General features: G+C 42.4%; 1 protein-coding gene across 10 annotated transcripts in view; it reads left to right on the forward strand.

The window, feature by feature from the left end:
- The window catches only part of LOC122716145 (calmodulin-binding transcription activator 2), a 40,039-nt gene that overhangs the window by 7,873 nt on the left and 14,798 nt on the right, over positions 1 to 17,368 (forward strand). For 9 of the 10 annotated variants that reach the window (XM_043938936.1, XM_043938935.1, XM_043938937.1 and 6 more), the window contains 3 exons: positions 987 to 1,415; positions 1,722 to 1,998; positions 12,924 to 13,015. In XM_043938936.1, coding sequence (XP_043794871.1) covers positions 1,182 to 1,415; positions 1,722 to 1,998; positions 12,924 to 13,015 — 603 coding nt within the window. In that variant the 5' untranslated portion in view covers positions 987 to 1,181. Of the gene's footprint in view, positions 1 to 986; positions 1,416 to 1,721; positions 1,999 to 10,940; positions 11,803 to 12,923; positions 13,016 to 17,368 lie in introns of those variants that run through there. The other variant, XM_043938944.1, reaches the window with a different exon arrangement.

Genomic DNA, 17,368 nt, shown 5'->3' on the forward strand with positions numbered 1-17,368 from the left:
TGTGATAATGGCTGCCAAGAATCGCATATATGATAATGGCTGCCAACTAGAATCAACTTTGGAAAGCCAACTAGCTACGAGATTATAAAAAATAGAATCGCATTTTTAGAGATCTGTACATGATTGTACGATTGTTCGAAAATTCGGAATACATACAGAGGTAAATGTATCCGATCGATTATGCAATCCGATCCACCTGTATCAAGGAAAAATCGCTGGTATAAAAAGAAATTATATTAATTTCAAAAGATACAGTTTCTCCAGATGTGATTTTTTGATACAACACGCAACACCCTTGCGTGTTTCTGATCCAAGAACTTAATATCGCGATGTTATTTGGAGCGGTTTCAAATGCTTCGAGCTCGTGTATATTCATTTCTTATTTTTGCGAGCAATCCATCACGAGTCCACGAAATCTCCTGTGATAACTGGCCATTAATATATTTCATTCCCGAAACCTTTCTCACGTTTCTTCATCGTTGGTAAACATCAATTGTCGCAAATGCAAAATAATCTCGAACCACGTAAGAATCCACGGTGAATAGACGATTTTCGATTCGTAAAATCGAATTAATTATAGATATTCTCCCCGAAGAGTTTATTACATTAGGTTGGAAAATTTCGTATTCGAAATCTCGAAGCCCGTGGTAACGTCGCATGTTTACTATCCGTCGAACGTATCGGATTTAAAATGGAGGCATTATTAACTGGCGTTAAGCGTAACCATCGATACTTTAGCAAAACGGGTTGTAAAAAACGATCGTCAAAGGTAGACACGGGCGGATGGCAAAATAATCTCATCGATTCGCCTTCCGAAAGAAGCCACGCTGGTACACGCTTGGATGACACGTTCGTAAGAGAGGGAGAGAGAGAGAGAGAGAGAGAGAAAGAGAGAGAGAAAGCCTTGACACGGAATAGGATGAAAGTAGGATCATCCTTTAAGACGACAGCTTTAATATCGGGTATCTTGGTGTACGTGTGTACAGGAGGAGCAGGTGGCAGCAATCGCGCTGGAGCTTTAAGAACCAAGGGGTGGAGAAGGCTGGAGAACGCGTTTCCCGTCGGATACTTGGATCAGCCGAGGAAGGAGGATCGTTTTCAAGGAAGCTTTCGTGCAACCTGTGCACGTTCTCCTTCTTCGTCAGTAACAGGCAAGAAAGACTTAAAAGGGGGTGGCGAGGATGAGGCAAGTAGTTGTGTTGGAGCCGGCTGGCAGCGTTCTGGTGATCAGGCAGACTTCCCTCGGTAGTAACGTCACTACCGGTAACACCAATTCCAATGTTGGATCCAATAACGCTCACGAGACCCATGGGCTCGCCAATCACGCCGCTGTGTCCACGATTGCCTCCAATGATCACAATCAGAATCGTATCGTCGTCGTGCGCTCGTCCTCCTCGACCTGCATGACTACCACGGTGAGTAGATTAATTCGTTGTACGTTTCGAACGAGAACAAGTTGAATTTTCCTATTGGATAACTTGGTTGACAACTATCTTCTTATTCTTCGAGAAAAAAAATTGATCTTCTTCTTCTTCTTCTTCTTCTTCTTCTTCTTTTTTTTTTCCTCCCCTCCATTTTAGTTGCAGTAGAATTAGCAGGATTTCGTTCTTTTGTTTTTGTCGAGTACATGTTGGTTTGTAAATGTTTTATTGTGATGAATAGAAAAGTTCTCGCGATGTAACGACAAGGTTCCATAGAAGACATCCAACATTTTTCACCAGGCTGACAATCATTCATCCGCGAACGGTAACAACATCAATATTAACGGCAACCTGAACGGGAACTCCGGGGCAATTGGTAGCAAAGCGTCGACGAAGGTTGTGGTTGGTAGCGGAGTTTCCAAGTCGAACGAGAGAAACGATCATCTTAGAAACGATCACAAGAGCCAAGATGGGATCGGTGAATCGAACCCTGGATGTCGTCCAAGGACGAGCAAGGAAGCAGTTCACGAGAACGTCTCCTTAGACAGGAAGCTCGATGGCGCGGATCCCATCTCCGGTAAGTACTTCCGCCGTTACTTCCTTTTACCTTTGACAGACCAGTTCTTTACCGATCTTCCCGTGAATTATTTATCCTTCTGTCGGACGTACTTCTTCTCGTGCCAATAATTTATCTTGCTGTTTATGCGCTAAAAGGAAACGACCGACCAACTCTCCACAACGATCGTCAGGTTTCCAGTCGATGGAAACGTTTATGAAGTTATAGCTTTATGTTTCTGTTTGCTTCTGATTGGAACGATCCTCGTTCCATGGAATCGTTTTATTCGTTGTTGATCTCTCTAAAAAAGAACGATACGATGGGATCGTGATTTCGGTTATAGTCGATCAAATATTCGGAGAAAGTGCGTTGATTTCCAAAGAAATGGGATACGGAGTGTTTCCATTCCACGAACGTTTCTTTTATATCAAGTTCGATAAAGGAGATATATATACGAAACGATAATTTTTTGTTCTATTATCCTTTCAACGATTGTTCACGATCTTTTCCGTCGTTCTTTTTGTCGATATTAGGAAACGTTATTTAGTCTAAAAAAGAATATTTCCAACGTGACACACGTTCTTCCAACACGATAAACCATTCTAATAAAAGTTTCTAGCAAATTGGCGATCTCGTGACGATGCGAATTCGTTGTGTATGTATTGGCTAGATTAATTAAAGAGATAAGACAAAAGAAAAGTTTGATACGTTTCGAGGCACGGAACGAAATGATACAATAATACGCTTGACTCGTAAAATCGAAGGAGGAGTACACGTAAATATATATATATATTTTTTTTTTCGAGAAATCATTTTATTATTCTTTTCAACGAATCGAATTCGCGTTGGAGAGAGAATTTATTCAAAATTCTGTCCATAACACCATTGAATTTCACGGAACGAGGCGTAATTCTTTCCCTTTAAGTCTCCCCTTATTTAAATTTTAAACGAAGTTCATCGATCGAATTTCGTTTGGAATCAAAACTGTTTAAGCCCGCATGAATTATACATAGTTTATATTAACTTCTATGACAGGGGAAACAATTACTTTAACTTAGTATTAATGAATTTTTAACATGACGACGAGGGAACGAAATAAGCGTATTAAATGTTCGTACGTTCTTCCTCCCTTAACTTAATTGTATGCATACATTCATCGATTCATCGTTAGATTCTGAAAATTTTGTATCCTCGTGGAAATGGTTAAGTGTTATTTAATTAACGCTCAAAGTTATTTTTTTTCATCTTTCTGTTCGGTCGCGTTAAAAAACGGAGTTTAAGCCAAAGGGGATCGTTTCTCTTTGGCTTTTTTTTTTTTTTTTTTTTTTTTTATAACGTCAAGGTTGAGTTACTTGAAGCAGGAATCTAGTTAAACTTTTGAGAAAAAAAAAGAGATCCATTTCCGAGACCTCCTTGAAACTTTTTTTTTATCCGGCTTACGAGAGGCGCGCGCGCTATCACGGTCGTATAATTTTTCTTCACTCTCTCTTTCTCTCCCTCCTCCTCCCCTTTTCATCCTGAACTTCGACGTCACGTGTTCCATTCTTTCGTCGTCAAAGGCCTCTCCTCCCTTTTTATCGCTCTCCGAAGTGACTCGCTTGTCCCATGTTTCCAGAATTGAATATATGCACGTGCAGTCCTAGTTACACACAGTCGTCGGAATATACATAGCGTGACAGAAATACACGTATCCGCGTTCAATTCGTCTCGAAACATTTTACGACTGTGTATTGGTGCATGAGTCAGAAAGTTGATTAGCGGCAAACTATAACTATGAACAGGAAGTTAAATTTCCTACTTGCAAAGATATTGCGAGAATTGTGCGAAGGTGATAAAAATCGAAACGAAATTTTTTTTTTTTGTACGCGAATAATAGATCGGGATCGTGGAAATGTACTGTTTTACCCAGGAGCTATTTCTCATTTTTCTAGTTACGTACGGCGCGGGGTTGGAAAACGGGGTTGGAAAAAATGTTTTGCTTCGAATCCACGCATGTAGGTCCGTATAATGCTTTTACCGAAAGTAGGGCGACCGTTTCGATCTTGAAACCACCCTCTTCTCGACTCGCTGGAATTTCACGATCTGATGCGTTTTTGAAACGTTTCAACGTCGCCTGTATACCGCCTGTGCCTGTCGTGTATTTCTTTTTCTGAATATATCCAATATAAAACAAAAGGGGCCTCCGACGCGAAAAGGGAACGAGATAAATGAGAAATAAATAGGAAACGGTACCACGAAAGTCGATATCGACGCAAGTTCCTACGACATCGAGGTTTATAGTTTATAGTTTTAGACTTGATCGTTAAGAAGAGGCATAAAAGTTTCCTTGAAAATTCTTTCGTCTAGCGAAAGTTTCCTATCGATGATAAGTTACGTACGTACGTACGTTGTAAGTAGAATCGGTCTTTCATTGTTCTTTATTTTTTTTTTTTTTTCGTATCGTATCGTCAACTTATCGAACACGGTGGCGTATAAATAAAAAATTAGAACAAAGTGGAATAAGTGGAGATGGAATAAATAGCGGAATAAATTTGAACGTTGAAATGTCGTAATAAATCCATCGATTCGCTACTTCTCTAACACGAATCGTTTTTCTCCTATAGCAACAACTATACCTGTTACGAGGAATTATACTTCCTTCCCGGAAACCATTGTTAAACGGGCTGTCTTCCTTATCGACTGGTGTCACAGCCCAGCTTGAACGGTGTAGGACTCGAGCTTGCAACCCTCGATTGAAGCACTCCCGAAAGAACTGCACCCTGGCGGGTAAGCCCCGATGGGGATAATTCGTAGTTCCGGTAATATCCGCCAGAGCGGCGATCCTGTCATCCCTCCATACTTTTCCCTCATCTGCGTAGGTAGAAGGACAGGCTTAACAATTTTTCTACCCTCGAGCAAAAGGTCTTTCCACTATTTCCTTCCCCTTTATCGATCTCCCAGGGATCTCGTTTCTGTTCGAAGGTCGAACCAGCCTGGGCAATCGCGAGGATCTCGAATCGTAATTTCTCCGCTGCTAGACGACGACTGATCGTCGGAATTTAGTGGTCGGTATTCAGAAATTACTATCCTCGTGCAAACGTCGGAATGCATCCCCTGTACGAGGCGTCGCTGCTTGGCCGTCCTGTACACACATACACACACGACTACGAACGACTTTCCTAGTCTGTCCCTCTCTATCCTCAGCTATCCGATTCTATCCGGTGACTAGAGGTGGATAGGTAGGTAGGTAGGTAGGTAGGTAGATATCGACCCCACGAGATATCAACTTCCTTCTTCTCCATCTCTCTGTCTTCGCCTTCCTTCCTATTTCTTCCTTCTTCTATAAAAAGCCCCTATCCTTCCTAATTCCCTGCTCCTCCGTTATCTTTACTTTTCTCGCGCGTTTCTCTTTTTTCCGCCTCGCCCTTTCGCCCCCTCTCCCTTCGCCCGTCTTCGTTCCTTTCACGTCCATTTTTCTCGGGCCTATCGTCCTAATTCGGGACGTTGCGTTTAACGAAGATAGGCAACGACTTAGCCGTTAAACGCGAGCCCCGTGGTCCCTGGCAAGAAGTACCGAAGCAACTCGACGAATCCGAGCACGAGCTCCTTCGGACCCGGCGATCTTATTGATTGTCTTAGCTTTCCTGCCGTCATGCTCTCTCTCTCTCTCTCTCTTCCTCTTTCACATCGCCTGGTCTGCACGGGAATACTTCCACACATAAAGAGACCGTCTCTTCTATCTGTCTCTGTTTGATCCGCACTGGAATAGGTACACAGGAATTTTCTTTTTCCCTCCCCCTCCCCCCTCTCTTCTTTCCTCTCTTCCTTCCACTCCCTTTGACTCTCTTTCCATCTCGTCCAAGACTTCTCAGTCTCCCTCTCTTGTTTCTCTTGTTTTCTTCTCTTGGTAACTCGACGAGCTATCGTCGTTGACGACTAACGACCGGCGACTTACGTGTCCTGCTAACTTTGCCCCGTGTTCCACGAAATGAACACTTACGTGATAAAGGAACGAGAGAGAGAGAGAGAGAGAGAGAGAGAGAGAGAGAGAGAGAGAGAGAGAGAGACGAGAGAGGCATAAAGGGGGACGGGAGGTTTGAATAAGAGCGAAAAAGAGAAAGCAAAGGATTGAAGGATTGGCCGAGGGAGAAGGAGGGAAACAAACGGAGAAAGGAGAGGGGAAAGGGATAGATAGTTGGACAGGAACCTCTGCCAACGTTCTATTTAAAGCCGTGGGGGTAGCAGCAGCTAGCTGACTGGTAATTTACGAGCTTATACCAAAAAGTTGGACACCTTGGGGATGGCTCCGCACTTTGACACGTGACCTACTTTTATCGGGTTACGTAATTGATCGTCTCGCGCTTGCCCCGTTTGCGTCGCGAAATCTACGAGGGCGAATCCCCTTTCTCTTTCTTTCTATCTTCCCTTGTCATTTCCCCCCTTCTGTCTCTTTTTATTTTTCTTGGTCATCACCTTGATCTTCCATTTCTATCTCTCTCTCTCTCTCTCCTATTCTTTCGCCCCTATCCTTCGGCAAACAGTATTTTTCCTTTCTTGGATTCTTTTCCTTTTCCTTCCCGTCCCACCCCCTTTCGAAGATGGTTTCGAATCAACTTGTTCGCCTTTTTTCTCCGTGTCTACAACTTGTATATCGCGTATTTCGTAATTTATCAATTGCAAAATTGCAGTTTCATTCTCTCTCTTTTCTCTCTCTCTCTCTCTCTCTAAAAATCTTTTCAATTAAATTCATCGACAATTTAATCACCCTTCCATTTGTGAAAAAATTTACAAAGCTGGTGTACACCCTTTTAATTCAAATTACTTTTTCATTCTTTAAGGTCGTTAGACACAGCGACGGGGGATGAGCGAGCGACAGCTCTATTTATATCGCATTTAACACACGAGAAGACCTTTGGGTTATTAGCCCTTTCAGCTTCGCGTGCTGACCTAAATGACGTGCAATTTAAAATTCGTGCAACATATCGATCCTCAAAATGTTACCTCCTCACCTCCCGTGTGTATTTGTGTAGCGCGATTTAATTATTTTTCTATTTATACGATCAAACGGTATTACGAAATTCGCGATATGATTTATAACCGTCGATCCCTGCATGTATTTACGTACAAAGAGAGAACGCTCCCTATCGGAAACGTGAAATGCAATCTCAAAAAGCCGTGGCAATTTCCCGTTCTTCTATCGGCCAAAACGATAAATCTGTCGTAAATGAATTCAGCTGTATGTATAACGTTCCATTTCGATGGTTAGTCAGAAATTATGGAGCCGCGGAACGTACGGAGTAAACTCGGCGCGATACCAAAAATTAGTTGGCGGTCCAGCTCTGGGAAACAATACCGATCATCCCTGACCATACGCTGGCCGTAAGCTCGAGACTCCATCCACATCATGCACCTTATGTGTTCCACTTTTGGCCCGTGCTCGTCTAAAAATAACTTACCATTTCTATTTCCTTTGATCTCCTCTATTTTCCTATTATTCTTCTCTCGCGTGATACAAACGTAGATAGACCGAACGCGTTTGAGCGCGTGTAAATGCCGGATTGTTTCATCGCGATGAGGGGATGGTGGGTTAAGAAGAAAAGAAAAAAGAATGGAAAAGGAAGAAATATCAAAAAAAAAAAAAAGTCTCGGAAACAGATCATGAAGAGAGTAACAAGAGTTGATCTATTTCTATTTGCAAATGGAAATATTGTATCCAGAGTCCGACAGTAATATTCAATCGCGAGAAGTAACTCTTATTCTTCTTCGTGGAAGATAGATAAAAAATAATTTTCGTATTCTCGTACAATAAACAACATCTTTGCCTATAAATCAACACGAGGAGGAGGGGAGGAGGTGGCCGAGGATGAAGTTGTTCAGAGATATTCCAGGCTTATTTCATTTCGTCGGCATGCTCCTAGTTACGAGATCCGCTCAATTACGAGTTCCTGGATAAATTACGAGTTTATGCGAGAAAATGTACGACCCCGGTGTGCAAGTGCCACCCCTCTGGTGCTCGACTCTGCGCACATGCTCCGCACACGTCTGTGTAAACAGACCACACACGTTTCCCAAAGCCTAATTCAGATCTAACGGGTTATACACGCGAATTCACACGTACGCTCCCTGCGTGCAGTGTGTGTGCGCGAAAGCGCCGCTTAAATCCATATAAATACATGCCCATGAATCCATCCATTAATCAGATTCGCGATAGGGGGGGAGGGAGGGAAGTCGGGCTCGACGCCCGAGTGATTTCAACCCCCATCCCTCGTTTTTCTTTTTCCCCCCTTTCGTTTTTTTTTTTATTTTTTCTCTTTCTCTCTCTCTCCTTTCCTCCCTTCCTTTCATCGATATCTATAGAAAGTCCAGTTGCAAGGGTCACTAGGAGATGGCAGCACCTCCATTAAAATTCGACGCGAACTTTCCGCGAGAATCCGATGTGTGCTGTGTCATGCCCTGCTTATAGCTCTGTACAGCCTAGCTTGCAAGTCTGCAAAGGTACGGGGGCTGTCGTTCTACGTGTGGAAAATACGTGTGTAGGCGCGAAGGCAGCCGGTTATAACCTACGACGACGACGACGACGACGACGACGACGACTCATAGGTTGTGAGCGGAATATGGTTTAGGGGATTGGAAGGGGGATGAGAATCGGAGGCTGTGCCTATATGTCCCCAAACGGGAGAATCTGTTCAACATTTCTCTTCTCGATTCTTTTTTCTTTCCCTCGTGAGAATTCGTACTTTCCTGCTCTCTTTTATATTTCTCTTTCTCTCTTTTTTGGTTTATTTTCAACCGTTACATCGATTTGTTAACTGGTAACACGTTTGATTCGAGATATTCCTTTTTTTTTCTCGCCCTCGATTGGAAATACCTACGCCGAGCGCAAATATTGATGGCAGCTCGTGGAAACTTCCCCGTTGGCAGTAGATAGGATGTCAGGTGTTCGATAAATGCTGAATCACTGCAATTTTGCATTTTTAAAGTCCTGCCCCTTCTGTCCTAGCCTATTTCTCGCAGACCGTACTGCAAATTTCCTGGGAGAAGGAAACGTGGATTATCCCTTTTCTCTCTTTTTTTTTCTTCATCCCTTTCCTTTCTTCGTCTCCATTCCCTCCTCCCCCACTTCTTTCTTTATCCTCACATTCGCAAAGCCGATTTATCGCCAAATTCGAGAGAGCGTTTTCTCGCTTGTCCCAGTTAAATTAGCTCGGCTAATTAAAAAAGAAGGAAAGGGCGGAGAGAAAAGAAGAAGTGGAAGAAGAAGAAGAAGAAGAAGAAGAAGAAAAAGAAGAGGAAGAGAGAAAAAAAGGAAAATAGGGAAGTTGTTTCTCGCAGCCGCGTATTCGTCCTCTTTTCTTTTTCCCCGGATACTTTGCACCGAGCGGTTCTCGAGGGTTCTCGAGGGGGTGAAAGGTGGTAAAGCCTTATAAATCCGGCGAATGGAAGAAGAAAAAAGAAAAAAAAAAAAAACAACAAAAATCACCATGTTTTTAAAAAAGAACACGAACGAAAGAGATTCGTTGAACGTTCATACAGGAATTATCCCGCATGCCGTTCTAAATGCCGCAGAAGGACGGATAACAATCGATTATCGCGGCCCGACACGGAGCAACACTCGAGCGTATTTCCAGCGTGCAGGATGATCCTGCGTCGGAATGGAAGGGTAGAGTAGGTAGAGAGAAATGTACGCTTAGGCATTAATTTGCATTCTCGGTAATCCTTAATTTACAACTCCACCGGAGTTTTCCAGAGGGTAGCATCGGCGAGTTCTCCGCGGAATTGGCTCGGTGTGCACCCACACCTTGCCGAGTGGAAACACGTAGAAGAGAACGGATGCTGGTTCACGGAGTGGTGGGGGGGGGAGGGGGGGGCACGAGTGCGAGGGGTAGTGGTAGCAAGCGAGATGGTGGGGGTTGGATATCGAAGTAGAGGAAAGGAGCAAGAGGTGATGGAGGGTGGAGGGAAAAGGGATTCGGTAGACAGGGGCTGTGGCTGGGGTAGTCGGCTGGCCTCGTTGGTGGGGGTTGGGGACTATGAAATGGCGGAATAGGAAAGGGGTAGGGGACATCGGTGGAAGGACGAAAAGAGGGGCGATGGACGGAGGTCGAGAGTCGCGGGTTGGCTCACTCTGCGGCTCCCGCCGCTCGGGAGCAGACACGCGGGGCCAAAGACTAATTTGAACCTATTTTATTAACAAAACAAAAACATACATATTTGTAAATAACACTAAATAACACGAAGTAATTACACACGTCTCCTAAAGTCTCTATTATCTACTCTAAATAAAAAAAAAAAAAAAGGAAACTCTTAGACCTCTGTAAAAAAAAAAGCGAACAAACAAAAAGAACAAAAGGAACGCAAGCGACAAAGTAACTATTTCCAGTCCCTAAGCGAATCGTTACGAAGCCTATAACGCAACGGAAACGAGGATACGTGTGAAGATAAAGCGAGGGAAAGAAGGAGAGTGAACGAGAGAGAGAAAGAGAGAGAGAGAGAGAGAAAGGGGGAGGCTACCATCGGTGGTGTCGGCAAGAGAAAGGCGCGCGTGCGAGAAAGAGAGAAAGGGTGATAGGGAGAAATAAGGAAGGAAGGAAGGAAGGAAGGAAGAACGGAAGAAGAGAGACGAACGAGAAAGCAAAGGATTGAACGTGATTAAAGGCGATCGTAAAACGCGTCAGCTGTGGGCGAATCTCTTTTTAAGTTCTCTCTGTACTGTGTGACCCTTACATTATTTTGTCCCTCCAGGGACAGGTTCAGTGTTGTAACTTAGGATATAAGAAGAATAAGAGCTCCTGGAACGCACAACAAGAAAGAAAATTAATAAAAGGGAAGAGTTGAAGAAAGAACGAGAGAAGGAGAGTGTGTGTTTGTGAGAGAGAGAGAGCGAGCGAGTGAGCGAGAGAGAGAGAGAGAGAGAGATCGTGCGTGCGTGTACGTGTGTGTGTGTGTGTGTCGGGAAGAGAGAGAGAGAAAAAGAGAGAAAGAAAGAGAGAGATTCGAGAAAGGACTGAGACAAGAAGAGAACCAAGGTCGAAGAGGTACAGAGAACACTAAGAGATAGAGATAGACGAAGAGGAGAGGAAGAAACGAAGAGAAGATTCGTCGAGAAAATTGTTCGTTGAATTAATCTACGAGAATAAAATGGGGCTCCAGTTTTTTATACTAATGCGAACAAGTATTTAAAACGCGAAGAAGAGGAAGAAGACGAAAGTTGGATCTTTATCACGGTGTCGTTTTTTACGCGTCTTATCTCCACGTGTGTTGTCCATTGCATTGACGTCGCGTCGAGAAGAGTCTGCAACGTTTATCGTGAATCACTATCTGTCTGTGACTCTTGATTCCTTTAGGGGGGAGAAGCGGGCGGAATAAATTGGATTAACTTTTGAAACGAGGGTAGAATAATTCGAACGAACAACCTGGCTCGCGTACACGATTCTTTGGGGGATATGTCCTGCCGTTCTAAGGGGAATCACCACCCACGTGCACGAGCCTCACGCAGAGGACAACGTCAAGCGAGTCGTGTTTCCATCCTAGAACCCGGCAGCAAGCTCTCCTGACAAAAAGAGTGCCGTCGTAGCTTGTCACGGTCTAGAATCGCGAACACCGACCATTGTCGAGTCGCCATATCAGCCGCACACTCGTCCAAATTCACGAGGAGCCTGGGGATGTCTGCGAGAGCACAGAAACGATCGCGCTACGCGTACGTTCAGGGACGATGACGATCGGCCACGATCGGTAAGATCCAAGAAGCGGTCGCTCTGACGAGCGCCACGGAAATGGCGGGCTACAATCATTCGAATCCACAGCGTGTCGTCTATCATGCGACCTACCCGACGCCTCTCGCACCAAGTGAGTCCTTTATCTTTTGCCCCACGCGTCCACCACAATTTTTTCATACACGAATCTTCTTCCCCTCTATGCTCTTCGATTCACCCATAACGGGTGTTAACCGTTTATTTCCATGTCTTATTTCACGATCTTCGATTTATCGTCCCTCGGTGATGATCTTATTTCGAGTTTCCTTTCGAGTTTCCGCTTTGAAATATTTTTCATCTTCGATTTGGATGACATTTTTATACGATTGCATAAAAATGCACGCGCTAGGCAGAAGGTATCGGCAATAAATTATCAGAGAAAATACGGTTGTATTATCGGTATCAATAGAATAACGTTCTGGGCAAACTTGTGGTGGGCAAACCGAAATATTTCATTCGACGAACAAGCGTTTCCTTAATGTCTTGAAATGTCAATACGCGTAATTTATTAGTAATAAACTACACATTTAGCATTTTAACGAGGAAGCCACGAATTCTTCGCGATTATTTCCTGTTTCCAAGGAATCGTGATAATATTACCATATTTTTTTTTTACACGAATAGAATTATTAACCAATAGTATATAATTAAAAATGTATCACGTGATTCTGACAGTTAAATTATCGGATTGAATTTATATTTAAGTTTTTTTTACTTTAACATGAAAAAAGAGGAAAATTGTTTTCTTGGCCCTACTTTTTTTTTTTTTTCCTTTCCTTCTTTTTCAGTAAATTATGCGTTTACATTCCCGGGAAAGTAATATTATGCACATGAAAAGTGCATTACTTTTAACACTGTGTTTTCTTTCTCTCGTACACGAGTTATGTTACGATCGATAGAAGCTTCGATCCGTTGTATATAAACACGATTAATGATGTGTTATGCAAACGTCTAAGCTTTCGTCGAAATAAATATATGCGAGCACAAATTATTAGTAACTCGCATGATAATCAGATTAACGATTGAAAGAGTTAACCAAACGAATGATGTAATTGATACTATTAATTGATACTATTACTTTATTAAATATTCTTTGAATTTCGAAAAATTCGTATTTTACGCGAAAAAAAAAAAAAGGGAAAAAAGAAAGAAAAACGTTCCAATCGTCGAGATCAGATTTTCATCGAATTCTTTTTTTCTTTCCTCCCCGTTTAGATGGAGATCCGATAAAACTTCCGGAGAATTTGGAGACCTTGCCACGAGCTGAACATTTTCCAACTCAGAGGCACCGATGGAACACCAACGAGGTGAGTTTGAAAGCGATTATTTTTAACTGGAAATTCTATAAAACGTTCTGTCTGCTACTACTTCAACTTCTCCTCGATTAAGGGAAGAGAGAGAGCGAGAGAAAAAATTAGAGAGAGAGAGAGAGAGAGAGAGAGAGAGAGAGAGAGAGAGAGAGAACGAAAAGACTGTACAGGAGCGTAGAATGGGAGCGTAGAAAAATTCAAATGGGAACGGGTACGCGAGTGAAAAAAAAGAAGAAAAAAAAAAAAAAAAAAAAAAGAAAGGAAAGCAGGTTAGAAAAAGTAATGTCTCGGTCGAATTCCAACAAAAGAGCATACAGTTTTCTAGCAGCACCAACTGGATATACATTTACACGGCATTTCAGTAGGCAACTGGAAAGTAAATAGCGACGTCGCAACGCCGTTGGTGGCTCGTACGTAGCGTCGGTGGTTAGAGAGGATAGATGCTGTCCGTCCGTGTGCAAGCTCGCATCGGTGTGCAGGAGTGCACATACCAACACGTGGAGCACCCTGCACTCGTAGGTGTACCGATGTAGTCCACTGCTACTCTGACCCCGGTCGGCCCCCGATCAATAGCTGGAGCCAGCTAGAGAGCTCAGCCGAGCCGAGTTGAGTTGAGTTTTCAGTTCCGTCGAGTCGAACCGAATTGCGAGCCTATGCTTGCCCTGTTCCTATCCTTTGTCGATGATAACTCTCTTTTCATCCGTTTTTTCCTCCCTCCCCTTTCCCCTCCCTCTTTCCTTTTGTGGTTTTTCATTTTTCCTACCCTCTTTCACAGACCTATCTTTTAAACATCGTCGGAAAAAAAAAAAAAAGAAGAAAGTAAGGGATATCGATTATTCCAGAATTATCCTCTTTTTTATATCGTTGCTAAGATTAATCTCGCGAACCAGGGAAAGTTTCTCCGACCAATCCCGTCCCGGTATCCCTCTGTTTCAAAAGTTTGATTTGTTTTTCTTCAAAATTTACTACCTTTAACCGATCGTCGAGAATCCCAAGTTGAACTATTCAACTTGCCTCTTGTTTCGTTTATCTATCGCTGTGTGTAATATGCATTGCTAATCGGGTCAACTCGAGCGCTGCATCGCTCGTCTATGCACGTTCTTCGTCCATCGTCTAAATTTTGACGTAATTTTGACGTGGAATTATCGGTATCATAAATATGAATGAAGCCTCTATTATCCGCTTCTTAGAACTTCGAGACAGAGTATTCCTATTAATATTACGTCAATTCATTTTTCTTCCCTTTATTTTCTTCTTCTTCTTCTTCTTCTTCCTTTTTTTCTTTTTTTTTTTTTTTTCACTTATCTCGAAGAAACCGCGGAACGGATGAAAGGCCGGCGCATTAGGGATTCATGCTCGCGAAACTATTCATAGGATGAAGTTCTTAGGAAGTTAACGGAGCAACTTTTTGTACCGCGAGAAAGTTTAAAAGCTCGTGCATGCAGTCGAAATCCTTTGCTAGGGATTCGCATCCCTCGCCGTGATCTTGTTTTCTTGCCTGCTTTCTTTCCCTCCCCCCTTTAACTTCCCTCGACACGGTACCGCTCTTCCTTCCACGCCATTTCTCTCCCCTGACAGCGTATACGAGCACGTCGTCATCCGACTTCTTGAATTGTCCCATCTTTCACGGAACACGTGAAAATCCCGCGAATAAAATATTCCACGGCTAGATAAATGGAGTGCGGTAAACTTTCAGTCCACTTTTGATTGCGATGCCTATGCCTCGGCAGGGTTTAACTAACCGACGGGTCAACTCTAACTTTGGGAATGGAAATTCGGTTTATTCGATTGACGTAGCAAAGAGTCCATTGTTCAGACCGGTTGTGCTGCCGGGACTGAATTTTTATTGACTCGTTGCCAAATTCTAAGTTGTTATTGGAGACAGGTCGCAATCAAGTCTAAACTTCAAACGGGCACAAAGTAGCTCGATGTGTTCTCTGTTCTGTACCGAATCGAATCAATTTCGTTCCCGGTGGTGGAATTCTTCCGTCCAAACTTTTCCTATTAACTTTTTTAATAGCCTCGATTATACGAAGCTAAAATTTATTGCCCAGAAAAAAAGAAGAAGAAGAAGAAGAAGAAACAAAAAAAAAAAAAAGGAAGGGAAAAAGAAGGGAAAAAAGGACGTGTGTAGCCTCAGGTTGCTTTATCGATTATTCCCTCCCAACAACGCCTCCGTTGCTTTTTCGTATTCCTGTTTTCCTTTCTCATCGCGAATCGATGCTTGATAACTTCCCAAGATCTCTTGTCGTGATTCTTCCTCCCTTTACCATCGTTGCCTGATCGAATCCCATTTGTAACAAGACACAACGGCGAATATATTCACAGCTAGTGAAATTATAGTAATAATTTTTACCACATATCTAGGAAAAGCATATCATTTGTTTTGCACTTTTAAGTAATGAGGCTTAATCACGTTGATTTATTAAACCAATACCATACCATGGGCCAAATAATTTGAAAATTCCGGGACACGTAATAGTACGTGGATCTCCGTAAATTTTATCTTTAAATCGGGATGTCGACGATTGTTCCATTTACGTGTGCGATTTTCTACGTGATTACGAAAAAATTGAATTATTTTTTTTTTTATTATCTTAGTTGGCGTGGCCCGTATAAAGAAACCGTGACATTTTGAAATATTCAATTGGACTTTTTTTTAATTTTTACCGGTCGATACCGGTCCCCTTCGTCAAATTTCTGCGATAACGTTTCATTTAATTGATGAGCATACGAAACCGCACGACCTATCTGTAAGCGGAAATCGATCCGAAAACAATGTTTCTGTTTGCTTATTGATTTCCGATTGCAGCGCAGTATAAATGCATTGAATAGCTACAGTTTACCTGGGCATACAATGACAGTCGACGCAATTAAACGTTAGTTTGCACTGTCAGTAATGCAATTTCCGATTGCACCGTTTTTCAGCAAAATTGTATTTGGATGTAACACCGAAATTGATTTCGGCAAACAGGACTATTATTATTGTACGGTCAACATTTGCTTATTTCTGACTCCGTACGTTTGCCGATTTCCAATGCATTCCGTCTCAATTAAGAAAAATTATTTCTATCGATTGATCCTCGATCATTGTCACTATCCAATGCACTTTTGATTCGAAACGTCGATCGAAATTGGTTAATTTTTTCCCGCAACGACGAAGCAACCAGTGTATGTGGGTCGCATCGATTGCAATTTCTCAGATGGATTTCACTTCAAACCTTTTGCATTTTGAATCAAACGATTTTGTGGTTTCAAGAAAATCCAATTTCCAAGAGTACGATTTTATCGAAATTACATTTCTCGAAGCTTTTTTTTAAATTTATAAACCACGATTCTTCAACGATTAATTAATTCTTAAAGTTTCACTTAATATTTATTGGTTTCTCTTTTTAGAAGATGTTTAAGAATCTGTATTTAACGTCTTCGGTCATTGAAATTATTCCTTTATATTTCTTAAAAAAAAAAAAAGAAAAACTTGCAAGCATGTTTTGATATCGTTGAACGAAAGTTTTCGATGTTGACGTTTTTATGTCGCGTGCTCTTGTCGCTTCCCCTTGTCTGAGCAAATACCGACATATACCACTGACAGCGACTTCGAACTTGCAAGCCATTCCGAAGTGATGTTTATCTCTTCATAAAGTGGCTTTTTACGTACGAAAAACTTGCGAAATATTTATGTACTCGCGACGAAAAGTTGTCTGTCAAGTTGCACAAGTTAGATTCCACTGTTTGCCGACGACGAATGTCACCGGCTGCGCATGGAACACGGAAGTTTCTGTTTCTGCCTGTACCCTAGTTTCGCAGTTTATCCTTCTCTTTTATCGATTATCAATCGGCGATAAAATTCCTTCGGATACGTATTCGTAAAATACGAAGAAAGGATTGGAAGGACGTTGCATCTTCGTTTCGGGTGTCGGAAGGAGGGTCGATTTATCGGTCCTTTTGCATTCGTAAATCAAGGAGAATACATCCTTTCCGGTAACACGTGGGACAGAAGGCGTCTCGTTTACGTATCCGCTAAACCGAATACAGGAATCTATGGGCTCTTTCATCGTATCTTGAAAGATCTATAGATCGGTCTCGGTTCAAAGAGTACGCCGACTGACCTTCTTCGCTTTTGTGGATTCGTTACGAAACAGAACTTGGACGCGTTTGAGGAGGCAAAGAGAGAGAGAGAGAGAGAGAGAGAGAGAGAGAGAGAGAGAGAGAGAGAAAAGGAAAAAAACGGAGAGTTTGAATATTATTACAGATACGCAATTACAGGTAGTATAACGGGTAAAAATTTTTGTGAATCTGACTGGCGTTGCATGGTAGCCGACCTTGCACGCAACATAACGATATGCACTG

The sequence above is a fragment of the Apis laboriosa genome, unplaced genomic scaffold (assembly GCF_014066325.1).
Source record: "Apis laboriosa isolate Shangri-la unplaced genomic scaffold, ASM1406632v1 scaffold42_cov153, whole genome shotgun sequence".
In the NCBI taxonomy this organism is placed as follows: domain Eukaryota; kingdom Metazoa; phylum Arthropoda; class Insecta; order Hymenoptera; family Apidae; genus Apis; species Apis laboriosa.